Here is a 27,939-nt window from a genome sequence, read left to right as displayed (position 1 = left end):
GGGCAGCCGCTCCCGGGGTCCCTTGCGGCGGCGTCCCGGGGGCCTCCGGGGACCTCGGAGCAAGATGGCGGCGGCGGCGGGGTCCGTGAGGCGCGGGCGGCGGCGACCGCGGCGCCAGTGAGGGGGCCCGGGGGCCCGGGCGGCTCCGGGCCGGGGCCCCGCCGCGGGACGGACCATGCTACGCTCCACCGGCTTCTTCCGGACCATCGACTGCCCCTATTGGGCCGGGGCGCCTGGGGGACCCTGCCGGCGGCCCTACTGCCACTTCCGGCACCGCGGGGCCCGGGGCCCGGGCGCACCTGGCGAAGGCGGAGCGGCGCCCCCCGCAGCAGGTAATGTCTATGTGCCCGCCCCGGGCTGCGTTCCCTGGCGCGGGCCTGGACCCCAGCGCCCGGGCTTCCATGGTTTCCTGATCCCCGCTCAGCCCTCTCCCTGCATGGTCGCGGGCTTCGTCCCCCCAAGTCGGGACCACCCACCCCGGGGCCCAGTGCCAGTCGCGGGACCTCTGTGAGCCACCGTTTCCATAAGTGTAAAACGTAAACAATGGGAGGACCTGCCCTCCTAGAGGTGTCGCGAGGGTGGAGCGCGCGGGGCTCGGGAAACGAGCGCGGCCGACACTGGTCTGCAGGCTCGGGACTCCTGCCCGAGGAACCGTTCCCGCCGCCTCCCCGGCCCGGGGTGTTGGTTGCAGCCGTTGTTTATTTCCGCGCTTCCTCCCCCGCCGCGCCTCTGCTCGTGGCCGCTCCTGTTTACTACAGCGGAGTCGAGAGGGTCTTGTTTAGCGGCCGCCGACTGTGTGTCGAGCCCTGTGTGTCACGCCAGGGTTAGGGAGTGAGTCAAACCCGGTTGACTGTGTGTGTGTTTTGGGGTCGGGGGCAGGCTTCCGAGAGAACGCTCAGAGACTGCGCATCCCATCAGCGTGGTGATTATCAATGTCATGGCAGAGTTCGGTGAGAGCTGTCATGGGGCAGGCAGTGCTTCTCGTAGGAAGTGTGGGCCTTGAGCCGAGACGTGAAGAACGGGGGCAAAAAGAGGGACATCACAAGGAAAGGCCCGCCGGGAGGATCGAGTGTGGTGTCATTCTTTCCGAGGGGAATTCAGGCTCCCGCTGTGGCCCCTGTCCTCTGGGACTGGCTCCCCCTTTCCATCAGGGCCTAGATTTCCCCCATAAGGCACTGGACGTCATCTCAGAGCTTTCTTACTTGAAGAGAGGAGCGTCATTGCTAGGATGAAACCATAGGGTTGTTTTCCCAGTTTGCCAGAAAAAAAAGAAAAAAGGTAGAATTTTTTCAAATTTCTACTGTAAATTTGCTCAGACCACTGGCTCCTGTGGCCCAGTGTTTGCAGCCGGGCAGATGCCAGCGTTCAAGGTCGGGCTCCACACCTGCGTTGGGCGCCGGCCTGGCTCTCAGGAACCTTCCCTCGAGGAGGGAAGACAGCCGTGCACACAGGTGCCTGAGCTTCAGGTCTGGGAGAGGGGAAGGGGGTGAGTGGGAGGCCTCTCGGTGGTCACCCTATCACAGTGCAGTTTCTCACTCCATCTGTTGAGTTATTGGCGCAGTGTGTGGCGTTCTGTAAAGAGCCCCTAGTGTCTAGGCTCCTCACCGTCGGGACAGATCGGGCGGGCCGGCTCCCTCAGACCCCGGGACTGACTCTTCTGCAGGCCCACAGGTGGCCTTCCAGCCGTCTGCGCTCTGGGGCGCTGACTTCTCTTCCCGTGCATTCCTTGTGCCAAGTCAGTCTCTTGATTGCTTCCTACACCACAAATGGCCAATTTCCCAAAGGATCGTTTTTGAGAATCCATTCGGTGACGTAGCCCTGTCTGCTTCACTTTCCCGCAGGAAAAAGTGCAGCTGCCTACCCCTGACCCCAGTGTGTCTGCATTTTCCTTTTGCAGGTGAGAATAAGCAGCGCTCTTCCCATCACGGAGGGCGGGGCCTGGGGGGTCGGCTCTGGTTACCTTCTGGTCGAGGGTTGCCTCGCCCTGCAGAGAGGCAGGGGCAGATCCCAGCTTGGCCTCTTTCTCGCTGTGGGGCCTCTCTGACACTCTCTTTCCTCCTCTGTGGTGTGCTCATGGGCCAGCGGGAGTGTGTGCCTAAACCTACCCCACCGCTTCAGCTCCCTTTGCTCCAGATTTTGATAAACCCACTTCCCATCGGGCTTGGAGAGACTGCAAAAATCCAGGCTTTGGCTGGGTCCACTTTTGACCAGATAGGCACGGCCCAAGCACAGGTGCTTTGGCAAGGGTGGGCTGCGCAGGGATGCTGAGGTGCTGGGTGATGGCCACCTGCAGGCAGGATGTGGGTGGGGGTCCCTGTGTGGCCCAGCACCTCTGGCCTTGGGTTGATGGCCTCCTGAGGGCTGGGCGGGCATCCCGTTCTTCCCGGCCCTCAAATCTGCCCTCCAGAGCTCCAGGGTCCCCACCTTGGCACTCAGCTGGGGGATGCCCAGTTACCACCACGCACCCTCAGGGGTGCTCTTTAATCAGTGGTAGGGACGATTGTCCCTATTTTACAGACAAGGAGACAGGCCCAGAGAGGGGAAGCCACGCACCTGTGTACACATGGCTGGTAAGTGGGTGACACGGGGTTGATCTGGACTGTCAGGCCCTTGCCCCTCACCACCGGCGGCCGATTCCTGCTGCCTGGCACCTGTGGGACCTGGGCACCTGGGTACCCATTACGTGTGGGCTCAGTGCTGTGCCCTGATGCTGGGAGGTAACAGTGAGATCTGGGAAAGGCGGTATAGCAGGGCCTGAGCACTGAAACCTTCCAAGGATGGGCCAGAAGGAGGCTGGAAGGCGGGGGTGGCCCCAGCTGGGTGGCAGTGGCAGCTCCCTGGGCAGCCCCCTCCCCCGGGTCTCAGATTTGGGCCTCGGCAGCGGCCCCTTGTGGTCTGGAATCCTGAGAGCAAGCCCTGCTTCTCCAGGGAAGGTAGCAGCCAGCAGTCAGGCAGGGAAGGGAGGGTGCAGCCAGAGAAACAAGTGCTTCCAGCAGAGGGTGGGTTTTGTTTGATTTTCTCCGTGAGCTGACTTGGGACAGGAGGGGACAGCAGCCCCTGCCGTATCACTGCCCCGGGCCGCTGGCCACACTGCCCCTTAGCTGCCTTCCCCGTGGGCTGGGTGCCAGCAGCTTTCCCACTGTTCTGATGACAGTGCTTTCCTCGGTTTGACACTTTCTCTTCCAGAGTGAACTGCCGTGTGCACTTCCCTCCCTCCCCTTCCTGGGAGAGAACTGATACTGAGAAAACCCAGCAGAGAGCAGTATCGCCTTTGTGTCTGGAGGCCCAGCCAGGGTACTTGAGGCCCCGGGAGGGATTTTCTTAGCTGGCTGTCAGGTGTGGTCTTTGGTCAGGCCAGCCAGGGCCTCTCACTTCGTCGGGGGGTCGGGGGGAGCTATGAAGAAGAGCAGAAACTGGGGACATGGGGGGTTATCCTCTGGGGCCCGTCCTGGGCACTTTGGGGTGTGGAGCAGCCTCCCTGGCCACAGCCCCTCGATGCCAGCAGCCCCCCAGTCACGACATGCGCAGATGTCAGATGTCCCCAGACGTGGCCCAGTGTCCCCTGGGGGGGGCGGGATCACCCTGGGTGAGACTCCCTGGTTGTAGGCTGCTTCTTGCTGAGGCCACTTTTTTTTTTTTTTAAAGTCTCCTCCCTGCCCCTCCCAGGGAGCTGTGTGCCCAGGTGCAGCTCCAGCCCCAGGGAGCCCGGGCCACCAGGCTCAGAGGACAGAAGCTTGTGGCCTCCCAGAGGAGGGGCCTTCAGTGCCATCCTGTGGGTGGTTCTCTTGTTCTATTGTTCTTGACTTTTCTGTAAAGAGGGAGTGGAGGAGAGGTGCTGTTGGATTTTCAGAGCAGAGTTCGTCTCTTACACCAGGATGAGAAGAATCTAGGTTCTGTTGGTGGTTCAGCCCCACCCAGATGCAGCCCTTGTCTTCGGGGGCAGTGTCCCAGCCAGCGGCAGCCTGGACACGTTGTCTCTCCATTCAGAGCACTTTTTTTTCTGGACTCGGAGAAACGTTCATTTTAAAACCACTGGAGAATGCCGCAAAGTCAAAGGAAAGATGTTTCGTACGTTGTCCCAAGTCCTGCATCTGCCAGCTTGTTGTGTGTCCTCCCAGCCTCAGAAACAAAAGGCTCTGTGTCTCTTTCCTGTACTTGTGACCCTGCCTCACTGGTGAAGTTGCATTCTTTTGCCAAGGCTCCAGAGACCCCAGTGAGGTGAGAGGCCATCCCCAGGCCCCTCTTCAAGCACTTGGGGAGCTTTAAAAACCTGCCTTCTTGCCCAGATCCAGGCTTGGGACATTTGAATAAGGGTACGTCTGCCGCTAAAGCTGTTTTTGGGATTTTAGGATTTTTTGCTTAGTGTCAGTCAGTAAAGCAGTGTCTTTCACCGTGGACAGCCCTGATCCCACGGGGGACACAGGGCGATAACAGGGACATCTGTGGTTGTCGTGACTTGGGGGTGCGCCTGGCAACGAGGGGGCGGGGCCAGGGGTGCCGCTCAGTGCCCTCCGGCGCCCAGGATGGCCCCCTTCCCCTACACGCACAGACTTACCCAGCCCCAGACGTCAGCGGTGCCGAGTGCCACGGAGGAGCCTGAGCAGTATCCCAGCAGCTGGCCCTTTGTGTATTTGAGAATAGGACGGGAGAGCTGGCCACGCCTGCAGGGAGCGAAGAGCCCCGAGAATCGTCACCGCCCCAGCTCCTCCGGCTCTGGAGGTGAGGCAGGGCGGCCCAGGCGCCCAGGTTGGGGTGGACAGGGACCGCACCCAGCTGGGAGAGCTCAGAGGACCATGTGGGTGCCCGAGTGTACCCCCACCCCCAGAGCATCCTCCAGAGAAGACGTGCAGGCGCCACGGCTGGCTTTCAGCCCTGCAGGTGGAGTAGGGCCTCAGATGAAGGCCTTTTGGCTCCACCTTCCATTGTGCGAAGAGCCTGGCGTCAGTTACCTCTTCTGCAAAACGGGGTCACAACGCAGACCCTCTACACACAGTGCGCCTCTCTCGTCTCGCTCAGCTGTGCTGCGCAATGCTCCTGCTTTGCCGTCCTCCTCCACTCCCATTCTGCCCTCAGAATCCCCCGCACAGGATCGTGTCCAGTGACGAGCGAGTGCTGGGTGCATAGGAATTTGGTTTATTATCATTTAAGCTGTCCAAGTGCGGAAGGTGGATTTCTGCTGGTCTGATCTGACTCAAGGCAAAACCTGGAACGCTAAAGAGGAAAAGCGCAGGAGGGTCACGGGAGCTGGGAGGTGGTCAGGGCAGATCCAGCAGGAGCCCCACAGGGTCATCTCCTGGTCCCCTGTCCTCCTTGGTGGTGGCAGGTCCTCAGGCTCCTGCAGTAGCCAGTCTGCCCTTTGAAGAAGCAGGCACATGTGCCAGCTGTTTTAGGGTGCTGGGTCCGTGGCTTCCTCTGAGCACTGAGGCTTTCTGTGAAGGGCCATGCGGAGCACCCTGCCCCCGAGGGCTGTGCGGGTGGCAGGCAGTGTTGAAAGCCCAGGAATGTTTCTGGGGGAACTGCCCTCCTGCCTGCTGCTGTAGTTGCTGGGGGGAGCAGGATGGGTGGCTGACGGACCTGGGTGCTCTGGGGGCTGGGACTTGGCCATCTCACAAGCTGTGGCCTCAGCCTGGGCATGCACGCGGGCACGGCACAGCCTCTGTGTCGTCCATAAAATCAGGAGCTGACTCTGGGGCCCTCCAAGGGCTCTCTGGGTCTGTCTGAATTCAGTACTTATCTGGGGACCAGGCTGTGGGGATTCTGCAAGGGAAGGAGGGGTGTCCAGCAGCACAGATATAGGGCCAGAGTCCAGGAGAGCGAGCCGTTGGCACCTGAGGTTGCAGGGAGTCGGGCAAGTGTCCCCAAGCAAGCAGTTACCGAGCTGGGCTTTGAAGGATGAATAGAAGTTTGCCTAGTGGCTGGAAGTGGAATATCCTCCCTTCTTTCGCTGCCTTTGAGGCTTTTGCCACCTGGGTAGCTTCCTGGGGCAGGGGTGGTCTAGTTGCTCTTCTTTGACTCATCCTTGTGTCCTGCTTACCTCTCGTGTGGCGGGACGGTGTCTCTCTTCTCCTGGTCCCCCTGCCCACCCCCTTGTGTTGTGGTCGTCCCCTGTGTTGGAGGAGTCCCAGCTGATGTCTAATCAGGGCACAAGTGGGCGGGGGGTGGGACCACTGTGTGCTTATCGTCTTTGGAGGTGCAACGGGGAGGAGGGGTGGGGTGATGGGGAGTCTTTCAGGACCCGGGAAGGATCGCGCCGCGCTGGGTCTTCTGGTCTGGGGGCGGGGAGCCAGGGTTTGGGGTTAGGCGGATCCCTCACCTGCTGCCCTAGACCCAGCCTCCTCTTTCCTCTGTGAGGGGGGCTGATGCGGGCAGGGCGAACGTCGGGATTAAAGGGGAAGGCCTCGGAGCTGGCTGGGTGGGGGTCACGTGCCTCCCAGTGGGGTCTTCACGCTCCTATGTCTGCTCGTTTTCGCTTGTCGTTAATTTTACGTGCAGCTAGAGCTTGTGGGCCGGGCGTCTGCACAGTTATGGAATGGTGCGGAGTGTTTTCTGGAATGGAGGGACGTGGTGGGAGCAGAGAGGAGCAGGGGGAAGGCTTGGAGGGGTTGGAGGTGGCCACCACCCCACGTTGTCCTTCGACCTGCCGTGGGCTCCGCGTGATCCGTTTCCCTGAGCGCTGTGGCCCCGAGTGTTTGCTTTTCCCGCCGTGGAGGTGGGGCAGCTGGCCTGGGCCCTGACATGCCGGATGCCTGCTCAGAGCTGGTGATCAGAGCCGGTCAGGACTGGGTCACTGGGAGAGCGTCCAGCAGCACCAGAGCTGGGAGGGGGAGCTAGCACACACAGAACTGGGCACAGGGATGGCTGAAGAAGGCTCGGACCCATGAGCTGGCTGGGAGCCTTCCCAAGGGGCGTCCTTCAAGCGGCAGCCCACCTGGGCAGACCCTTGGCCTTGTGGGTGTCCCTCGAGCGGCAGTAGCCGACCCCTTCCTTGCCCTGGGCCAGGGGCAGGAACTTCTCCTGAGAGTGTAACCCCAGTAGCCAGGCCTTCAAGGTGCTTTTCCAGTCATCCTGAGGTTCGCCCCCTTTCCGAAAAACAGCCCAATTAATCTTGTTTACCAAAGGCATGCTTCCCTGGTGCAAGCCCCGAAGGAGCTCCCATTGGCTTCCAGCCAGGTTAACTCCCCAGTAACGAGGAGGCGCTTCTGAGGCGCTCCCACGGCCATTCCTGACCTCTTGAGGGTCACCTGTCGAGTCACTTGTAAAACATTTTCTCGGGGAGCTTCTCCAGTTCCTACCGGTCCCTGAGGCAGGGTAGGGTGGGGGGGCTAGGTAGCATCACAGATATCTTCTCCATTCGCTCGCCTCCCCCCCACGAGCCTCCAGTAGCCTTGGGGGGGGCTCAGGGCTGCTGCTCCAGGGGCCAAGCTCTGGGCCCCATGCACTAGCTTCTGAGCTACAGGGGGCTGCAGCCGAGCCCCTGGCAGCTGTGTCCTTGACGCGTCTAGACCTGTCTGGAGCTCCTCGGGCTGGTGATTTGGCCTTATGGTACCTTGGGGACACTGAGGCTCTGGAGGGGAGGGTGTTGACCTAGATGGGCTCACGTCCACCTCGGGCTGTTTCTTTTGCTTTTTGGTGTAGCCTGATGGGGTGTGAGCAGGCAGCCTCCCCTGGGACTGAAAACACCCCACGCTGACAGAGCTCCTGGACGCTCAGATCTAAGGGGCTGGGTCCCAGGTCACCTCCTTCCTCTCCTTGCTTCCAAAGCACAGACTTGTTTGTGGGGGGATTCCTTTCAAAATACGAAGTGCAGGGGTTTGAACTCTGCCCTTACTTGGGAAGGGCTAGAGGCACTCCTGGGTGATTTGCATGTTGTCTGTGGCCCTTTGTGACCTGTTCCAGAGCAGGTAAGGGGTGGGGAAGGACCCCCATCCATTCGATCCCCACCCTGCCCTGCCCACCTCTCCTGGGGGAGGGGCATTCCCACCAGCTGGGCCCTTGCTCCTGTCCCCCACCTAGGGGAGCCGGCTTGGGTGGGAGCCATCTTGGCCTCAGGAGGGAGGTTGGGAGTGAGGTGGGTTGGGCTGGAGGCCCCCTGAGACCGGCAAGACCCGACCCACCCCTCACTTGACATGCCCTGTAAGTGCCCCCCGGCTTGCGTCCTGGGCCCTACGGCGTGTGGGGGCACTGGCTCTTCTGTTCATCCGGGCGGGTGGTGGGCTAGGGGTGGGTCTGCTTTAGTGCCTTCGGACCTGTTGAGGGTTAGGGTGGGCTGGGAAGAGGGCCCTGGATCTCGCTGTTGGGGTTTCTAGCCTTCCCTCTCGATGGTGCCTTCATCTTGAACCTTGTGTGGGGCAGAGGGCCCAGTGGCTGTGTGTCCTGACCTGTCCCCCACTCCGCCCTTCACCCTGGCATCCTCAGCTGGGAGGTGGGGGCATGAAGTGACTGCTCCCCGGCACCCCAGTCCCGCTGCCCCCTGCGGCCTCTGCATCTTGGTTTTACCTCCCCGTCTATAACCCGCAGCCTGGGCGTGTCCTCGGTGTTCTGAAGCACAGGTGTACACGCGTCCTTTCTCCTTTCTAAGCATCGTTTGAAAAATAGGTTCCAAGGTACAAGCCAGACAACAGGCCTGCAATGGGCTCCGCCCCACGTTGGGCCCCCAGGCGGCCCAGGCCCAGCCACTGGCCCCGGCAGTGCCGGGTTCTCTGGTGCTTCCTCAGTCAGTGATGCGTGCGTTTCCCGGGGCTTCTGCAGCAAACCCCACTCACCAGTGCCTTAAAACAACACAGGGCTTTTTTTCTCTGGTGGTTCTGGAGGTCAGAGGTCCAAAGTGGGTCTCCCTGGGCTACAGTCCAGGTGTGGGCACAGCTGGTCCTATCTGGAGGTTCTGGGAGAATTGGCTGTTACTCTGCTAACCAGAGGGCACCAAATCGATCCACTTTTTTGTCAGAGGTTTTACAAATTATGTCTGGCAGACGCTCTTAACAATGAATCGTCTTTTTTTTTTTTTTTTTTAATTTATTTTTATTTACTTATTTTTGGCTGTGTTGGGTCTTCGTTTCTGTGCGAGGGCTTTCTCTCTAGTTGTGGCAAGCGGGGGCCACTCTTCATCGCGGTGCGCGGGCCTCTCACCATCGCGGCCTCTCTTGTTGCGGAGCACAGGCTCCAGACGCGCAGGCTCAGTAATTGTGGCTCACGGGCCTAGTTGCTCCACGGCATGTGGGATCTTCCCAGACCAGGGCACGAACCCGTGTCCCCTGCACTAGCAGGCAGACTCCCAACCACTGCGCCACCAGGGAAGCCCCAATGAATCGTCTGTACGTTCTGGAATATTTGAACACGGTACGTTATTCCTTTCTCGGAACGTTGGGCTTTATTTGCTTACATCTTACTGAGAATTTCCGCACCTCTGTCCCAAGTGAGTCTCCCGTGAGCTCCGTGTCAACGTGGGTGGTATTGGGGTTGGACTGGTCTCGTGGAATACACCCCGGAGCCAGGTAGCCCGCCAGCCGCTCCGCCACCCCTGTTCAGATGGACACAAACCTGTGTGTCCTGTGCCCGCCTTGCCGTCCACCCCACTTTGTGCTTCCCCAACATTGCCCATTGCCGGAACGTCTTTCACGCCGTGGCGCTGTTCCCTGGACGTCATCGTGCTTCGCTTCCCCCGTGAGATGTGCTGTGCTGTCCTTCGTCCACCGCACCCGCTGCCCCTTCCCAGTGGACGCTTCGGGGCTTTCTGTGTCCTCACTGGTACACACGCAGCCGGCGGAGTTCTCTGTGGGCGAGAGCGCTTGTGGGGGACAGAGCCTTAAAGGCGCTGTTGCCAGGCAGGGCCGTGTGCACCCGCCTGCCCACCTGCTGCTGTGGGCGGGCTGTGTCGCCCCGCCTCCTGCTCCCTCTCTCACCCCTGTTGCCCCCAGTCAGGCGTCTGTGCACCCTGCACTGTCTGCCCCGGCTGGGTGTCCGGCCTCCCCGGCTGCAGGGAGCAGCGTGGTGTGGCTTCAGTGTGGGCTGGGCCCTGGGGGAGCCACCCTCTCGCCCAGCTCCCCAGGCCTCACCATCCCCTGTCCCAGGCGGTGAAGCCCCCGGGCTCTTGTGGCCTCCTCTGGGGCCTGGTCTCTGTGCCCTCACCCCACTTGGCAGCCTCTTCGGGGCAGGACCTGCAGGGAGGGGCCCTCTGGAAACCCTGACTTGCTGCTGGAGCCTTGGCGGGGGTCGGCCGGAGGCCTGGCCCCCGGTGGGTTCTGGAGGCTGGTACTCTGCTCTTCCTTGCTGGCCCCTGGGGTCGCGGCCCGGGACGAGGCAGTGACCGGTCCCCGGCTCGTCGGGCCTGCTGCGGTAGCCGCCTGCTCAATGCTGTTTTCTCCCTCTCCGTTTCAGGGCTCGGTTACGACCCGTACAACCCCGAGCTGCCCAAGCCCCCCGCCCAGAGGGAGAATGGAGCCCTGGGCAGAGGTGCCGAGCCCCGCTCAGACATCCTGGAGCTGGAGCTGGTCAACCAGGCCATCGAGGCCGTGCGCTCTGAGGTGGAGCTGGAGCAGAGGCGCTACCGGGAGCTCCTGGAGACGGCCCGGGAGCACGGCTCGGCCGAGGCCCCCGCCCTGGCGCCCCACGGCCCCACTGCCGGCCTGGATGGGGACGCCTTCCCTCTATCCTTCGAATACAACCCCAGCGGCCGAGGCCTCTTAAGCCCCGATGCCAGCTACCAGCCCACGCCTCTGGCCAGCCCCACCGAGCCTGGCACCAAGTACTCGCTGGCCTCTCTGGACCGGGGTCAGGGCCATGGTGGAGGGGCTGGCGGCACCCTGGAGTACGTCCCCAAGGCCGTGGGCCAGCCCCGGCGGTATGGCCGCCCCGTCTCCAGCGGCAAGTACGTGGTGGACAACTCCAAGCCATCTACAGACCTGGAGTACGACCCCCTGTCCAACTTCTCCGCCCGCCTGCTCAGCAGGGCCAGCAGCAAGGACGACAGGGCCCCCAAGCGGCCCCGGGGCTCCCGCGGCAGTGAGCCCTACACACCTGCACCCAAGAAGCCCTGTGACCCCTTCGGCGGCTGCGACGCCAGGTTCTCAGACTCGGACGATGACACCGCTGCCGCTCCGGGCGACAGGCCCGCCACCGCCAGCCCACCGAGAGCCCGAGCGGGCCCTGAGAGCAAGGCCCCGGGGAAGCTGGGCTCCAGGGAGGGCCCAGAGCCCGAGGAGGGCAGCCTTCGGGAGACCAAGGAGATGGCCGTGCAGTACGACGTGGGGGACCTCGGTCAGCCCGCCAAGGGCCCAGGCGGGCTGCCTCCTGCCAAGCCCAGCTCCCCGGGCAGGGCCTCGCAGGAGCGCAGCAGCCCCAAGGAGGGGAGACCCAAGAAGAAGAAAAGCGGGGGGCCGCCGGCCGCCGGCCGCAAGGATGGTGTCGGGAAGACAGGCAGGGGTCAGGGTGGAGAGCATGGGAGGCCAGCCGAGAAGCCCTGTGTGGACAGGAGGGGCCCGCAGGCCGGCAGCCCCCGGCACAGGGCAGAGCGGCCCCAAGGGACCAAGAAGAAGCCATCTTCAGCCACTCCGGTGGCCAGCTCAGGGAAAGGCCGGCCCGAGTGGCCGGGCCCACGGCCCAGCCCCGCACAGGGGGCTGCCCACCAGCTGCCAGACAGGACGGGCAGGAAGACCCCGTCAGGGAAGCTGGCAGAGCGGAAGGCCCGCTCGCTGGATGAGGGTGCCCCCCGGGGCGCCCCCAAGCTGCCGAGGCGGGCCCTGAGCCACGCCGAGCTCTTCGGGGATGAGAGCGAGGACGAGGACACGGGGCCCGAGGCGCCCGCCCCGCGGCCACCTGCCCTCCCCAGCCTCAGCTCCAGCTCCGATTCGGACTCAGACTCCAGCCTGGGCCTCTCTGGTGCGCAGGGGCCGCCCAAACGCCTCAAGGCCTCCCTGCCCCCCTCGGCCAGCCGGTCCTCCCCTCCCCCGCCCTCCTCCTCCTCCTCCTCCTCGGGGGCGGGCTCCGACGTGGACTACTCGGCCCTGGAGAAGGAGGTCGACTTTGACTCCGACCCCATGGAGGAGTGCCTGCGCATTTTCAACGAGTCCACCGCTGTCAAGACGGAGGACAAGGGCCGCCTGGCCCGGCAGGTGAGGGCGGGCTGGGCTCGGGCAGCCGGGCTCCTCCCCGGCTTCCCCAGTGACTGGAGTCCCAGCGCCCGGTGGAGACGGCTCGCTCAGCGTCGGCCTCTCAACTCGTTCAGAATTCAGGACCCCTCGCTGGCTGCCTGCTGCCCCCCTGCACCCCGTCCAGAAAGAGGACGCTGGCTTATGGCCCACCCGGCGGGGTTCCCACGGCAGCCTTCTGAGAGCATCCCGGCCAAGGGGTATCAGGCACCACCATCCCGCCTTCCCTGGCCCTCTCCCCTGAAGCCTTGCTTCTCCCCTGCCTCTCTTGCCTCTCCCCTCCTCCCTCCTTCCCCGGCTTCCCCCCCTCCCCGACCCCCCAAACTCAGCCAGCCTCCACCTTTCTGGTCTCCTGCTGCAGTGTCCCCACCTCGCCACCAGAGGGAGCTTGCTCTAAACAAAGCAGGCTGAGCCAGTCCGTGCAGAGAACTTGCCGCTTCTGAGGGATCCCAGGGTGGGACCCTGGCCCCGCCCCTTGCTCCCTCCCTTAGTGCCCCACCCTGTTCTTGGCCCGTTGCTTTTCCGATTTCTTCCCCTTCATTCCCTGTTCTGAGCTCGTCCCTGTGCTGGCTGGGTGCGTGAGGAGCAAGAGGCAGGCATGAGCGTGGGCTGGGCCAAGTCTGCAGAACTCACCATCCACAGGGCCTGGGAGGGGGGCCCGGGGCTCAGGCAGCGCTAGGGGCCTTGGCTCCGGGGCGCCAAGTCTGTTTGCTCACCTGGGAGGCAGGGCAGGGCCTGCGCACCTCCCGGGGTGGAGGTGAGAACCCCAAATCGCATGTCTAGAAGCGGCAGCCCTCCCTCAGCACGGTACTGTCTTCCACCCGCTCCCCACCTCGGGCCTGGGAGTCAGACCCTCCGCGTGCTGCAGGCCAGGGTGAGAGGAGCCGCAGCCTCGGTGTGGGGGGGAGGGGGCCTCGCTGAGGGCCGGATGTGTGTCTCAGCCCCCCAAGGAGGAGAAGGCCGAGGAACAGGGGCGCTCGGGGCTGACCACTCTGTTTCCTGGGCAGAAGAGGAGGATCTCCCACCTCTCCAAGCAAGGCAAGGAGGTAAGGGAGGGCCCGCTTCTGGGTCCTGGGTAGAGGCTGGCGGGGGGGAGATGGGCCTCGCTCTCCCTTGCCCATGGGCGCCTCTGGCAGCCGTGGATCCAGCACTGCCCGTGTCCTGCAGAGAAATGCCTGGGACCCATGTCCAGTCATCAAGTTGCGCTTAGTGCGCAGAGTGGGGCACAGAGCAGGGGCAGCAAGGTGAGGGGCAGCCCTCCAGCAGGGTCACACTGCCCCATCCCAGTCCCAGTTCAGAGGTACGCTGTGTGATCTTGGGCAAGTGGTGTGACCTCTCTGAGCCTAGGTTTCCTCCCTTGTGGTCCAGAGACAGGATCAATTGTCAGTCACTATGGGGCTGCTCAGTGAGTTAGCACAGGGAAGGCTGGAGCAGAAGACAGGGCTCTTGGCTGAAGAACTGCAGGTGATCCAATCACCAGACCCCTGCCCCACCCTGATGGGGATTTTGGAAGTACAGTTCAGAGAAGATTGGATCAAGCAGGATCTAATCTAGAGGCTGGGCGTTCCCACCCACTCTGTGTCTATATAAGGGCTGAGAGCACAGTCTGGGCACTTAGAAGCCAGGACAGCAGGGCTGGGAAGGGACCTGGGATAGTGAAGCAGCATGGTGAATTTGAGAGCCGAAGCACCAAGCTGGTTCCCTTCCAGGTATCTGCAAACTTGGGAGGAAGGTAGTTTGTTCCTTCCAGGGTATCAGCAAACTCAGAAGACCAGCTGGTTCCCTCCGGGGCCCCTGCACGCTCAGGAGGGGGAGAGCTGGTTCCCTCCGGGGCCCCTGCACGCTCAGGAGGGGGAGAGCTGGTTCCCTCCGGGGCCCCTGCACGCTCAGGAGAAGGCTTCTGAGGTGGCCTGCTCCATCCCAGCCCTGGAGCACCTGCCGCCCGTCCCGCAGTACTACCCCTCTACTGACACCCTGGGAGGCCTGCTCTGGGTACCTCTGACGTGCAGTCTGGACTTGAACTTTGTCACCCAGGCAGAGCCCACGAGCAGAGGCCCCGCGCTTCCTACCCGCCCCCCGACTGCGCAGGAGGTGTGCTACCGCCGGGCCCAGCAGGCACAGAGGGAGTCGGCCGGCCGGGCCGAGAAGCAGTCCTCCGTGCGCCTCTCAGCCCCCGGGGAGGAGAGGAGGCTTGCCCACGCCCCCGGCCCCCTCCTGGCTGCAGGTGGGTCCCAGGGTTCTGGTCTCGGGCGTGCTGCTTGTCCGGCAGGAGGATCCCAAGGCCGGGCTCCTTTTATGCCAGCAGTGGTGGCCTTGAGCAGGCCCTGGCTGCGTCTCGGTGATTATCTGTCAAAAGGGGATAAAAGTCTCCCGGCTGCTAGTGGGAGGCTGAGGCAGGCCTGGTGTGGTGCCCGGTGGCTCTGGGCCTCTGTGGGCTTTGGTGTTAGCAGTGGGGCGGGCCGTAGGGAGTCTGAGGGGTGTCTTCCTCCCTTCCCTGTCTGTCCACCAGCCCCAGAGGTCTGCCTGTGACTCCGCTCTGCCCCTGCTGCCTGCTCTGTGGGGGGCTCCCACCCAGGTGTGGCTTGCACCTGGTAAGGTGTTAATGGGGGGGTGGCCCTGGAGGCCTTCACCCTTGAGTCGAGCCAGCTGATCTGGAGTGGGAGTTGGGGGCTGGTTTTCCTCCCCCTCCCACCCTGAGGGCCACTTTCCCCCCACTTGGGCTTGTCTGAAAGCTGGGCTGCCCTTCAGCAGTCTGATGCGTGGGGTGCTCAGTGGTGTGTCTGGGGCTGAGGACGTGGGATAGGAGCCGGGGCTCCGCAGCCACCTGGAGGCTCGTTCAGATGCAGTCATTTGCCCCCTTGGGCCGGGGGGACCCCTTTGAGGAGCCAGCCCCGAGGAGACGGCTCCACGCGCTGGTCCTGCGGATACAGGCTTCCGCAGGCCTCCCTGGTTTCCCTGGGTGCTAGAGCCTCCTTTAGGAGAAGCTGGCCAGATCCCCATCCTTCCCCCCGCCCTAGGATGCTGGAGGGAGAGCTTGCAGCCAGGGGGCTTGTCAGCCAGGGGCTCTATCTCCGGCCTGGGCTTTAGCAGTGGTTTGGCCCTGGGGATGTGAACAGAGATCGCCCTAGGCTGTGGACCTGAGACGGACACTCTCAGAAGCCTACACCTGCTCTCAGGTTGTCTGGTCATCACCGGTGGCTTGGGACAGTCCTGCCACCGTTGTCACTGCACGCACTCGGGTGGGGTGGTGGCTCTCCCGAGCCCCAGGGGGACTCACCTGTCATCCAATGCCTCGTGCTCCAGACGACCGTAAAAGCGTTTCTTCCTCCGTCACTGAAAAGTGTGCATTCTTAGAGCCGAGGCCGAGGCCGGTCGGCAGCTGGCCTCCTTTGTGGCCCGAGAGGGTGGGCCTGGTGTGGGCCCCGCCGCTCTGTGTCTGTGCCTCGGTCTCCTCGCTGCTCCTGTCCTTCCTCGGGGCTGAGCCCTCCCGCCACCCCACCCACCCCCCGGCCCTTGGAAACAGCCCTGCTGGTGGTCACAGGAGATTGTCTGGTTTGTGACCTCATCAAAGGGAGAGACAGAACACAGAGGCCGCTGGGGGCAGGCTGGCCGGTCACAGTGAGCAGGCCCTCTGCCCAGGAGCCAGGGCCTTTCGTCCCTCACGCTTGAGCGCCTCGGGGTCGGGGCCGCAGCATGTGGCAGAGGCTCCCCACACCCCCCCCCCCACTTGTGGGGCCACCCCAGCGGCGACCTTGTCTGAGCCGGCCTCCAAAGCCCCGTTTTCGTCCCCTCCCCTCTCGATGGACTTGCCCAAAAGCCGATAGAGCCTAATGGCGTTCCAGAGCCCGCAGGCCAGACCCCGGCCCTTCCGCCTGTGCCCCGAGATGCACGTCCTGCTGACGCTGAACGGCCGCAGCTGCCTGGTGCTCTGCAGCTCAGTGATGGGTGTGCTCTCCTCCTGTACTCACATCCCCTGTCCCCCTCCAGCCCCTACAGGTGCCAAGAGGACCCTCTCGGCCAGCAGCAGCCAGCCCCCCAATGGCCCCGAGCCGGGCAGCCAGCCCCTGAAGACGCGCACGTTGTCGGGCATGGCGTCCAAGACTACCGCCACCGTGGCCCCCAAGCGTGTGGCGCACAGCCCATCCTTACAGGTGAGCCCTCTGCTCGGCTTGCCTCTCCTGGCTCCCCCGTTGTTTCCATTTAACCCGCAGCCTTACTGCTTCGAGCAGTTTCAGTTTGCAGACCCTGAGCGGGGTGCAGGCGGGAGCGTGCCACGCTCTGCTGGTCTCTGTTCCCCTAGAGTTTAAAGAAGCCCGTTATCCCAAAAGAGTTCGGGGGCAAAGTCCCCACTGTCATCCGCCAGCGCTATCTCAACCTGTTCATTGAAGAGTGCCTCAAGTTTTGCTCTTCTAACCAGGAAGCCGTAGAGAAGGTGCGTGGGGCGGGGCTGCCGGGAGGCGGGGCTGGGCGGGGCTGAGCCGAGTGTCCTCCTGCAGGCGCTCAACGAGGAGAAGGTGGCCTACGACCGGAGCCCCAGCAAGAACATCTACCTGAACGTGGCCGTGAACACCCTCAAGAAGCTGCGCGGCCTGGGCCCTGGCACCGGGCCTGGTCTCAACAGTAAGTCGCCTCCGGAGGACCGGGGCCCAGCCCTCCCCACCCCCATGCCCGGGCCGCCCGCAGGTTGTCAGACAAAGGCTCTGCGCGCCCGGCCACCCGGTTGCCAGGCTCCTGTCAGGATGGCGCTGGCCCCGTGCCCTCAGCACAGCCTCCTCTCGCTGTTAACCGCCCTCCTCAGCGAGCCGAGGGGCCGCCGCTAATGGAGGCCTCTTCAAAGCACAAGGCAGGGGGGCATTTCCTGACCCCTCTCGAAGGATGCATTAGCGCCCGTCCGCTCCGCCTGCCCTCCCGCTCGGCCCCGCTTCCCCGGCAGGCGGCTGCGCACAGCGCCCGAGGTGGCCAGCAGAGCCTGTGTCGACTCCTTTCCCTTCTCCTCCAAGGGGGGGTGAAGACCCCCGGGGGGTCCAGGGGAGGTGGAGGGGCTTCCGGGCCGCCTGCTGCTCCCCAGAGAGTTCAGGTCACAGGAGGTCAGGCCGTCCCCTTCTGGAGGGGGGTGCAGGAGCACTTACGAGGGCTGAACCTCGTCTACCCTCCCCTCCCCTTCCAGAACCCAGTGGCCGGAGGGTGGTGTCCCATGAAGTGGTGCTGGGGGGCAAGTTGGCTGCCAAGACCAGCTTTTCGCTCAGCCGTCCCAGCAGCCCCCGCGTGGAGGATCTGAAAGGTGAGCCTGGCTCCTCCGGGTGCGGCCCCTGGAGGCTCTCCCACCCTCCCCGGCCCCTGGGTCCAGCCCCAGCCCTGCTGGGGGCTGACCCCTCTCCCCTGTCCCCAGGGGCCACCCTGTACAGCCGCCTCAAGGAGTACCTGCTCACCGAGGCCCAGCTCAAGGAGAACGGCTACCCCTTCCCGCACCCCGAGAAGCCAGGGGGCGCCGTCATCTTCACGGCCGAGGAGAAGAAGCCCAAGGACTGTGAGTACCTCCTGTGCTACCGCCCTGGGGGCGGAGGGGGCAGGGAACGCCAGCCCAGGCTGGCCTGACGCCTTGCCCTTCCTCCTGCCCCGTCCCCACCCGCAGCCGCCTGCAGGGTCTGCTGCCGCTGCGGCGCCGAGTACCTCGTGTCCTCCTCCGGCCGCTGCATGCGCGACGAGGAGTGTTACTACCACTGGGGGCGGCTCCGCCGGAACCGAGGTGAGACCCCCGCCGGGCCGCTGGGCTGGGCTGGCGCCAGCGCTGACCGTTTGTAACTTTTTTCCGTTGGTTGTTCTTCACGGGAAAAGTAATACAAAGGTCTTCCTGTGACAGTGTTCCCGGGCAGATAAAAGGAAGGCCTCCCACCCCATGGGGCCCCCACGCACCCTTTCCACGCCTGTCCCTGTGGAACTACGTGGGCGGTTCTGCCCCAGCGGGAACAAAGCGTTCGTCCTGTCCTTCCGCTGCTTGTTTCATTTTGTCGCCGATGTGGCCAAATTCCCTCTCCTGGGAACACAGGGGGTGGAGCTGCCGGCTGGCCGCCCACAGACCCATCTCTGGGTGGGCAGGCCTCCCTGGGGGCCGCGCCAGGCGTGTCCTCACTACCAAATGCGAAGGGCTCGCGCTAGGCCTGGGCGGGGGGGGCGGGTCTGCGAGCTGTCCTGCCCCTTACTGCCTGGTCGGGCCTGCGGCCCCTCCAGGGAAGGGCACTGGGAAGCCCCTGCTCCGCGCAGGCAAACCGGCGTTTGTAGTTCCTTGCGGGAGGCTTGGGCCCAGGGCATCAAGGAGGTCTGCTGACCACGTCTCCCTTGCAGTGGCCGGGGGCTGGGAGACTCAGTACACGTGCTGCTCGGCCGCCATCGGCTCCACCGGCTGTCAGGTCGCCAAGGTGGGTGTCCTGGGCCCTTCCTCGTCCTGGGAAGCCCCTCCCCCATTCTGGCCAGAGCCCTGACCTCTGAGCGTCCCTTTTCCCATCCTTGATCTACCTGCCTGGTCTGGGGGCTTTGGGAAGAGGAGGACAGTCTGTGAAAGCCACCAGCACAGCCCAGCCCCCTGAGCCCGGCCGTGACCTTCCTTCCCTCCTACCCTCAGCAACACGTGCAGGACGGCCGGAAGGAAAACCTCGAAGGGTTTGTGAAGACTTTTGAGAAAGAACTTTCAGGAGATGCACACCCAGGAGTCTACGCCCTCGACTGTGAAATGGTGAGTTGGCCCGGCTGCCCAGCGGGGCTGCCCCGGTCCCTCTACCCAGAGCCTCGGGCCAGCGCAGGTGCCAGGGTAAGAGCGTGTACAGCAGCCGGGCCCACCTGCCCGCTGAGCACACGTCACAGCCTTGCCCGCGCCCGCGGGCCTGGCACACACGGGCCACCTTGGCGCTCGGAGGCTGTGTGTGCCTCACGAGCACAGCTCTGGCTTTGGGAGGGTGCCTGGGTTCACGCCCCCTCCGACCAGCAGAGAAGCCCCAGAAGGCCTCTGGCCGGGTTTCTGTATCTCAGAGTGGGAGCTGAGCCTCCGCCCGCAGGGTTCGGGGACAGGGGTCGCCTAGGCGGGAGTGCTGGTGCGCGGGGCCGGGGAGGGCCACCAGGCGCTCTGTCTGAGGCCTGTTCTCTGGCCCTGCAGTCTTACACCACGTATGGCCTGGAGCTGACGCGCGTCACGGTGGTGGACACGGAGCTCCAGGTTGTGTATGACACCTTCGTCAGGCCGGACAATGAGATCGTCGACTATAACACTAGGTGTGCCCCTCCCACCCTGACCCCCGACCCCTTGACCAAGGAGCTGGGAGCCCTAACGGGACCCCCATTCCCCACCACGGCCCAGCCTTCCTGCCCGCAGCCCAGCCCCCGGGTTGGGGTCCCCGTGCCCTCCCCAGCTCCCTAAGGCCTCCATCCTCCCGCCCCAGGTTTTCAGGGGTGACCGAGGCCGACCTCACAGACACGAGCATCTCGCTGCGGGACGTCCAGGCCGTCTTGCTGAGCATGTTCAGTTCAGACACCATCCTCATCGGCCACAGCCTGGAGAGCGACCTGCTGGCCTTGAAGGTACCCGCCCACCTAGGCTTCGGCTCCCTGAGGGTCCTTGGGGGGGGGGGGGCGTCCGGGGCCCGCTGCCCTTAGCCCAGGGCGGGAGCTGTGGGGTTGGTGACCAGGCACTCGGCGTCCTCCTCCCCCTTGTGCCACCCCAGCCCTCCTGGGGTCCCTGACCGCCCACCCGACCGCCCGACCGCCCGCAGGTTGTCCATAGCACCGTGGTGGACACGTCCGTGTTATTCCCGCATCGCCTGGGCCTCCCCTACAAGCGCTCCCTGCGGAATCTCATGGCCGACTACCTCAGACAGATCATCCAGGACAATGGTGAGTGCCGGGCCGTGGGGCCGCGGGTCGCGGGCTCCCTGCCCTGACGCATCTGTCTGCCCCGCAGTGGACGGGCACAGCTCCAGTGAGGACGCCAGCGCCTGCATGCACCTGGTGATCTGGAAGATCCGCGAAGACGCCAAGACCAAGCGGTGACCGCCGCCTGCCTGCCCGCCTCTCCTGCCGCCCCGGCCCGTTCTCTACCCCAGGCCTCTTCCAAAACAGTGCAATAAATCTCGAGAGCTAACCCTGTCCACGTCGCCAAGACACAGAAAACCGAGAGAACGGGATGAGCCGGAGGCTGCAAGAGCCCAACGCCGAGACTGACCCTGGAGCCCTGAGCCCCCGCCGCACCCTGTCGCCCGTCCCTGCCTCTCTGCCCCAGACCTCTGTCCTCTGGAGACTGCTGCTGACTCGACGGGCGAGGCCGGGGCCCTCCCGCCCGGCACCCCCAGCGGGCCCTGCTCGTGCCCCGGGCAGTGAGACCACCTGCCCCCGCTCCTGCTCCTGCTCCTTCTCGTGGGCAGGGGGCGGCCGGGCAGGCTTGTCGAGGGTTTGTTTGTGACAGGAGTTGTCTTTTTATTTTGTATTGTTATTTTTATTATTTGTAATTTAAACCTGATGACTTGCACAGTTGTCTTCCCCCACCCGGAGGAGCAAGACCCTGGTGCTGCCTTCCCTCCTGGGGGACGGGGGTAGGGCTGGGAGTGGAGCGCCGGCACCCCAGCAGCCGCCAGGACCTGGGAGTTCTGGGAACCAAGCCAGCCCCTCCATCAGCCCCCAGGGCCTTGCCTTCTGGATGCCCCAGGGCCCGTCGGCCTCTGGACACTGTCTTCCCGCCAGAGCCCCGCCCTCCTCCGGGGGCTGTCTGTAAAGGCCCGCAGCGCCCCAGTTCCTGCATCCCCTCTCCCCCACCCCCAGGCAGGGGCAGAATAAACGTTTGTATGGATTTTAGAGCTCATGGCATCTGGAGGTGTTCTTGGTGGCAGGTGTGGCTCTACACACACAGTGGAGGTCACCGTCACCCCTAACGGGGGGGGGGAATCAGGAATGGGACCTTGCCGTCCTTCACAAAAACCAGCCCAGTGCCCGGGTTGCCCCCAGGACCAGTGTCCAGAGCAGACCAGGGCCCCATGCTTCCAGCCCCTCGGGGTGCCGTGACAGTGGGGCCAGCGGCCAGGCCCTGGGACTGGAGTTGCCTTGCCCACCCATGAGGTGGGGCCTGCGTACGGGGCTGGGAGTGGGGAGACCCCGACCACTGCTGCATGTTCCCTGTCTGAGCAGCTAACTTGGGAAGGGAAGGGCAGCCACTGGGTAAAGCAAAAAGTGAAGCCCAAAGAGCCTCATGGGTCGGAGAGATGCTGGGGGGCCCCAGGTCCCAGTGCAGGAGCACAAAGATGCTGGAAGGAGGGCTGCCTGGAGGAGGCCCCCTTGCCACTCCACTTCTGCAGAAGTTCCGCTGGCTTCTGCTAAAGGCCTAGAGGGCAGGCTCCCATCTGAGGACACAGCAGCCAGCGCTGCAGGGTCCCCAGGGGGTATCGACTGAAAAATACAAGACCTGAAAGCTGAGTTATGTTTTATTCCAGGAACTCAACTGAGGACTGTAGCCCAAGACATTGCTTCTCATATAGCTCTGAGGAACTGTTCCTAGGAGTTTTTGCTGAAGAAAACAAAACCAGAGTCAAACATCAAAAGTTTCCTGCTAATCGCAAAAAGCTGACATCTCTAGTTAATGATTGCAGTGCTTTTCTGTGTATGGGAAGATGCTAGATGCTGTCTGGGCTCACTGAAATCATTCCTTTGATATGCACTTCAGCTATCTAGGGCCAGTATCTGGTTTTTCTCCATCCTGAATCCCCTCAGGGCGCACCACTGTGGGGAAGCGGGGCGGCGCTGCAGTGGCAGAAGGCTTGATGGTGGGCAACATTCTCTGTCCACAGGGGCCCTGAGGGGAGGGTTCTTGGTGAAGTCAGGCCCCTGCCACCGTCGTGTCCCTCCGGGGCTGTTCTTGTGACCAGTTGACTTTCCCCCACCTTCTGTGAACAAGGAGTGTTCTTCTAAAGAAAAGATGCAGGCAGCATCCCAGGAGCCCCGTTTCTGTGTGGTCTGTCCCCCTCCCCAGAGCATGAGTGCCCCAGGGAGGCCTTGGGCAGTTGGGGGAGGAACTCCCGGGGGTGGGGGGGGGTTGGGGGTGGGGTGCAAGCTTTCAGCTTGCCGAACCTGCTGCCTCTTGGAGGCCAAAGAGCTTTTGAAAACTCGCTGCTTGGGAAACTCCTCTCCCTTCTGTCACTGTCCCAGGGGGGAGAACCGATCCTGACCCCCCCCTCACAGGCGCACACCGGGTGAGGTGTCTCCTAAAGGCTGTTAGAGCAGTTTGTCCAAGCCCCTCCCCGCAGGGCCTTTCTCAGTAACCGCTGGGTAGGGCTGGACGAACGTTTCCCCGGTGAATGAAGGAAAGGTTTACCTGGCATCCCCCAGAGGCCGCTGGGTGTGCAGGGCTTCCCAAGAAATGGGAGTGGGAGGCTGCTGCTCTGATGGGGGCGGTCAGCTCCTGTGTGCTGTCACCACCCCATCATTCATTCCTTCACCCAACATCAGCTCAGAGGTGATGCCCGTGCCCCAGGCAGGGCACAGTCAGACAGGCACCCTTGGTCCGTTGGGTGACGGCTGGGCCAGAGGGAGGGAGCAACCCCGAGGCTGGGGAGAAGGGTGGTGGAGGTGTCCAGTACCTTCCTACTCTCTGCACTTCAGAGGGTTCCTAAAAGAATATGAAAAACAGAGCTTAATCACCACCCCTGAACCCCCAAGTTTGCCCCTCCTAGGAGGACCCTACCTTCAGTAGCGTCTCCCACACACCCTCCCCGCCCTGGCTCAAGTCCCCCATCTCCGGCCTGGACGCTGCCCCAGCCTCATCGCTGTCTCCCACCCCTGTCACCACCTCCAGGAAGGCCCCCGGAGTCCCGGCCGCGCGCTGGTTAGGCATACACCGGGCTAGAACCCTGTGGGCTTCTTCCTGGCGGGATGAGCTCGGTGGTTCTAACAGTCTCCCCCAGCCCGGCCCCCAACACTACCTGCGCGTACGACATGCTCGCTGAACTGGAACGCGCACACAGCTCAGACTCACGCCCCGCATACCTGCGATTACCTCTGCGTCCTTTCTCCGCCCCTAGCCTCTCCCCCAGCCCCACCCGGCCCCGCCCAGCTTCAGCCGGGTCCAGCCCACCCTCCCCAGCGACTGGCCCCTTAATACCCAGGCCCAGATTAAGACTCCTCCATCCCGCCCCCGCTCCTCGAGGTCACGCTCGGTCCCGCCTTAGGCCCCGCCCCTTTTGGCCCCGTTCGGCGAGGAGGCCTAGCTCGGCCCCGCCTCTGTCCCGCCCCGCCTTCTGTCTTGGCCCCACCCCTGGGGTTCCACCCCGCCCCCTCTACCCTGGCCCCGCCCTCGGCCCCCTTGCTTTCTGCCAGGCCCCGCCCCTAAGCCCCAACCTTCCGCGCCGCCCCGTGCCGCCCCGCGCCGCGCCCGCGCCGCCCGTTTCAGGCCCGTTTCAGGCCCGTTGGCACCGGGCTAACAGCTCCACCACGTCCGTCGCCCTGGACGCCCGCGGACCGCCCCAGGAAGCCCGGCCCCGCCCGCCCCGGCCCGCGCAGGTGAGCGGCGGCACTCCCGCAGCTGTGCGTCCCCGGGCGCCCGCGCACCCTCTCTGGACTCCGCCCGGCCTGAGGGCGGGAGGCCGCAGCCGCGGCGGCGGGGGCGCCCCCTAGAGGTTCGCGTGGGCCAAGGTCCGGACGAGCGCCGGAGTGCCCGGTGTCGTGTGGGCCCGGATCTCCAGGTGCATTTCCCAGGGGGCTGGGCGTCGAACCCTGAGCCGCTTCGCTGCGGGAATGCTCAGGGCTTCCCGGGGGGTAGTGGGCGTTCCGGTGAGCTGAGAATGCGAGGGAGGAGGGCGTGTCCCTTCCCCCTGATACGCTTTGATTGGATTCTGGCCCACAGCATTCGTCTAACCCCATCTGGCCCCGGCCGGGTTTCCCCCGGCTCTGGCTCCTGTGGGGCCAGAGCTCATCCTGGCTCTGGCCCCACGGGATGAGCCTCACCCTGAGCCTCACTTTTCCTCATCTGGTGAATGGGCACTGGCCTTGCTTGGGCCCCCAGGAGCATCAGAGCTGGCCCTGAGCCAGGCCCTCCCCCTGGGGGCCCGCCCCCCTCGACACCAGTGACCCAGACGCCAGCAGTCCCTGCCCTGGGAGGTTCCAATTTCAGCAGGCAGCCCAGACAGGGGAAGAAGCAGAGGGGAGAGGGTGATCAGAACTGGGATGGGGGATCCCGAAGGCAGAGGGGAAGCCCAGAGGAGGCGCCAGAACAAGGCTGGGCAGTAGGAGAAGTAGGGGCTGAGAGCCGAAGGGTGAGGAGGCTCCGGCCATGCGAGGGGGAATGGTGCTCAGGGCAGAGGGAACAGCGGGGCCAGGGCGTGGGGAGTAGGGAGCTGCCGAGTGCTGGGGGTGGAAGTCATCTGGGGAGCTGCCAAGGGCATCGAAGGACTAGGAAGGCTCCGGGCTCTGTGGAGGGCTGGTGGTCCCTGCCCCAACACCACACTCAGACCTCTCAGCCCCTTGGTCCTCAAACACACTTCGAGACATGATGGAGAGCCCTGGGGCCCCATTTAGTCTGTCAACAAACTGACTGAGCACCTGACCAGGCTGGGCATCGTGTGCCGTGTGGGGATTGGGGCAGGAGGGGCAGCAGGGGGGCCCGGGAGGATGTGCGTGCGATCGGCCCCGGAGAGGTGATGGGGGCCGACCATGGGGGGCCATGGGGGGCCGTGGGGGTGGGGAGCAGCGGCCGGGTGACCGGCTGTAACGGGGAAGGACTCACAGCTGGTGACTGGACCTCCAGAGCCTGGGGAGGGGACAGCAGATGGACGTGGGAAGTGACATCAAAGAAGGTGGAGTGGTGGGCACTGTCCGGCCGCCAGTGTGACCTCAGGCCCCTCTCCTCGACAGCCCCACCAGCATGGGCAGCCTCGCGTACCGAGAAGACCTTGAGGAGGAGAAGAACTCAGGTGCGTGTCCGGCCAAGAGCGGGTGCAGGGCTGGGGGTAGAGTGAGGGGGTGCCAGGGGGACCCCTACAAGGGGCGTTAGAGTGCAGTGACTGAAGTGGGGAGACGGGAGGCCCAGCGCGGGGTTCTCAGTGGGTTACAAAGAGTTCAAAACCCTATCACTGAAAGGTGGACTCAGGATTTGTGGGCCTGTGAGCCCAGAACTATCTGGGCAGGGAGTGGAGCCTCGGACACCTCGGCGCCCGTCCCTGGGCCTCAGTTTACCCCTCTGTAGACAGAATGTGCGTGAGTGGGTCTCCCAGGGCCTAGGGATTGGCTCAAGGGGAGCCGGATGCTCAGATCCACCTGGGCTCCCCGAGCGCCTACTGTTGTGCAGGGGCCGCGTGGGCCCTCTCATCTGTTTACCGGCTGGATCCCCGGGGGGCCCCTTAGCCTTCCTCCAGGGTGTCGTTAGCCCGTGTTTGTCCTCTCGGGCCTCAGAGTTCACCTGGGAGGTGCAAGCCAACAACCGGTCCTACAACAACCAGTTCAAGGAGAAGGTCTTCCTGTGCTGGCAGAGGAAGAAGTACAAGGTGGGCAGGCCCAGCCCCCCACGGCACAGGCCTCCCCCGTCCCCACCCCCACCCCCACCCCCACCCCACCCCCGCGGGCCTTCGGGACCTGCCACCCAAGCTCTGCACGCTGGGTCAGTCCACTTAGTCCTGAGGACCGTAGCGCCGCCCTCGCTGAGTTGTGGGGTCCGGTGCTGGCGCTTCGCGTGTCTCCTCCGCCCTAAATAAGTTACTAGGAAACCTTCACGGTACAGCGTGTCCGTTGGGCTCTACCAGAAACCCCCTGCCTGCGTCTCACGCGGGGAGTCCTGGGGTCACAGCTTGGCTCACTGGGTCTGCACCCGCGCTGGTTGTGGCCGGAGGGAAGGGGGAGGCCGGGTGGGGCTGGGTGGGAACCTGGGCCCTCCTGGGCGGCGCCCCCATGCCGGCTGCCGGCTCTCGTCCCAGAGGAACGTCATCCATACGGCCAAGTACAACGTCTTCTCCTTCCTGCCCTTGAACCTGTACGAGCAGTTCCACCGCATGTCCAACCTCTACTTCCTTCTCATCATCATCCTCCAGGTGGGGCGGGTGGGGCAGCCCCAGGGGTCAGCACCTGTGCCCACTCCACTCCTTCTACCTGCTCAAGCCACCTCCTCCAGGAAGCCCTCCCTTCCCACCTTCCCACGTGGCTCTGTAGACCCAGGGTGGTCCTACCTCGTGTTTGTCTGTGTGGCTGGTGGGTCAGTGTCCGGCCCCCCTCACACTGGGAGCACCCTCATGGCTGGGTCCCCACTGCCCGGCCCAGGGCCTGGCACACAGGAGGCGCTCAATATATGTTGGATGCCGAGGGTGCATGGGTGGCCCCTCCAGGTCTGAGGAGGCCTCCTGACCCGTTTGGCCCCAGCAGGCTGAGCTGATCCCAGAGGGCCAGGAGGAAGGATCAGGTTCTTGGGACCCGCCGGGTCACTTCCTGGCATCAGGCCGGTCATGGGTGGAGATGGGTGAGGGATGGGCAGTTTCCAGAGCACCCCAACCGCACCCAGTTTCTCATTCTGTTCTGAGTGAAATGAGACACTCTGCTTTTATCCGTTGATCCGATAAACTTTTATTGAGCACCTACTGTGTGCAGGTCCTATTGTGGGTACTGGGGACCCAGCAGTGGCCCTAACACCTGTCTTCAGGTGGCCCAGGGAGTGTGGGAGGTGACTGTCATTAAACCACATGGTGGGGACCAGTGATGGGGACGGGGACCCCCCCCCCCAGACTGGTCTAGGGGCCACTCGGAGCTCAGACCTGAGGGTTACAGGGAGGGGAGCCAGAGAGAGCCAAGGCCCTGAGGAGGGAACAAGCTTGGGGTTGGGAAGGCTTCCTGGAGGAGAGAACGTAGGAGCGGGGCGTGGAGGGGAGAGGAGAAGGCATTGCTGGGGAGGAGGTCTGGGTAGGGAGAGGGACTGAGGTCGGAACACACGATGCCGGGTTGGGCTGCTGGGCGTGTGGGCGGGGGCAGGGCAGGGGCACCCAGGACGGCTGGCCAGCGTGATCCCCCCACTCCTGTGTCAGGGCATCCCCGAGATCTCCACGCTGCCCTGGTTCACTCTGTTCGCCCCGCTTGTTGGCCTCCTCACCATCCGGGCCACCCGAGACCTGGTGGATGACATTGTGAGTGGGACGGGGGCAGGCGGGCCCTCAGGACTCCTGGGCACGGCGGGAGGAAGGTCGGCCCGGGCAGCCCCGGTGGGCTGCAGCGTCCATCGTGCCTTGTGGCCACGAGGGGCAGGGGCCGATGAGGTTACCTTGGTGTCAACGCGGGCGGCAGAGGCAGGAAACTGCCCTCCTTCTGCCGCTGCCCCCGCCCTCCTGAGGGCAGGGTCGCTGGACGGACACAGCAGGGTGTGGGCTTGCTAGTGGGGCACCTGAGTCTGTACGGTCACCTGGGCGGCGTGGGGGGCAGCGCCATCGCTCTGACCTACGTCCCTGTCGGCCCAGGGGCGACACAGGAGCGACAGGAACATCAACAACAGGCCATGCCAGATCCTGATGGGGAAGAGGTGAGGCCGTGGCAGCCGGGCACAGGGTCCATCCCCGGGCGGGGGGACCCCAGCGCAGAGGGGGATGGATGGACACCGCAGGGAGGGGTGCCCGGAAGATGGTCCAGCACCTTCCATGCTCCCGGACGTCCTGGTTGGGTCTGACGGCGGGGTGGGGGTGGGGGGGCAACCCAGACCAGCACTTATTAGGCGCCTGCTGTCTACCAGGCCTGGGGTGGGCCCTGTGAAGGGGCAGAGGCTGAAGACCCAAGTGTTCACCCTCGTGGAGCTGAGCGTTCA

The 27,939-nt window shown here is 64.1% G+C and overlaps 2 protein-coding genes across 2 annotated transcripts in view; both read left to right on the top strand.

Annotated features, from left to right (window-relative positions):
* Positions 1-81: 81 nt before the first annotated feature.
* On the top strand, positions 82-20,978 carry REXO1 (RNA exonuclease 1 homolog). Its single transcript, XM_059918872.1, has 16 exons — positions 82-332; positions 10,375-12,107; positions 13,085-13,189; positions 14,178-14,367; positions 16,131-16,294; positions 16,444-16,575; positions 16,640-16,763; positions 17,311-17,424; positions 17,533-17,670; positions 17,776-17,889; positions 18,486-18,559; positions 18,763-18,873; positions 19,291-19,406; positions 19,574-19,712; positions 19,904-20,024; positions 20,092-20,978. Exons 1-16 carry the CDS (start codon positions 176-178, stop codon positions 20,178-20,180), a joined length of 3,621 nt encoding a protein of 1,206 aa, XP_059774855.1. The 5' UTR covers positions 82-175; the 3' UTR covers positions 20,181-20,978.
* Positions 20,314-27,939, top strand: part of ATP8B3 (ATPase phospholipid transporting 8B3) — a 24,182-nt gene continuing 16,556 nt past the window's right edge. The window contains exons 1-8 of the mRNA XM_059919183.1: positions 20,314-20,577; positions 23,195-23,324; positions 23,504-23,672; positions 25,023-25,081; positions 25,560-25,651; positions 26,078-26,191; positions 27,173-27,271; positions 27,599-27,660. Of these exons, the coding sequence (XP_059775166.1) occupies positions 20,314-20,577; positions 23,195-23,324; positions 23,504-23,672; positions 25,023-25,081; positions 25,560-25,651; positions 26,078-26,191; positions 27,173-27,271; positions 27,599-27,660 (989 nt within the window). The remainder of the gene's footprint in view (positions 20,578-23,194; positions 23,325-23,503; positions 23,673-25,022; positions 25,082-25,559; positions 25,652-26,077; positions 26,192-27,172; positions 27,272-27,598; positions 27,661-27,939) is intronic.

This window comes from Balaenoptera ricei, chromosome 3 (genome assembly GCF_028023285.1).
Source record: "Balaenoptera ricei isolate mBalRic1 chromosome 3, mBalRic1.hap2, whole genome shotgun sequence".
Lineage (NCBI taxonomy): Eukaryota > Metazoa > Chordata > Mammalia > Artiodactyla > Balaenopteridae > Balaenoptera > Balaenoptera ricei.
This window is presented reverse-complemented; position numbering and strand designations above follow the sequence as displayed.

Coding starts and splice junctions, on each gene's coding strand:
- REXO1 (XM_059918872.1), top strand. CDS start 176: ATGCTACGCTCCACCGGCTTCTTCCGGACCATCGACTGCCCCTATTGG. Junction 333..10,374: donor AGCGGCGCCCCCCGCAGCAG/GTAATGTCTATG, acceptor TCTCCGTTTCAG/GGCTCGGTTACGACCCGTAC. Junction 17,890..18,485: donor GCGGCTCCGCCGGAACCGAG/GTGAGACCCCCG, acceptor TCTCCCTTGCAG/TGGCCGGGGGCTGGGAGACT.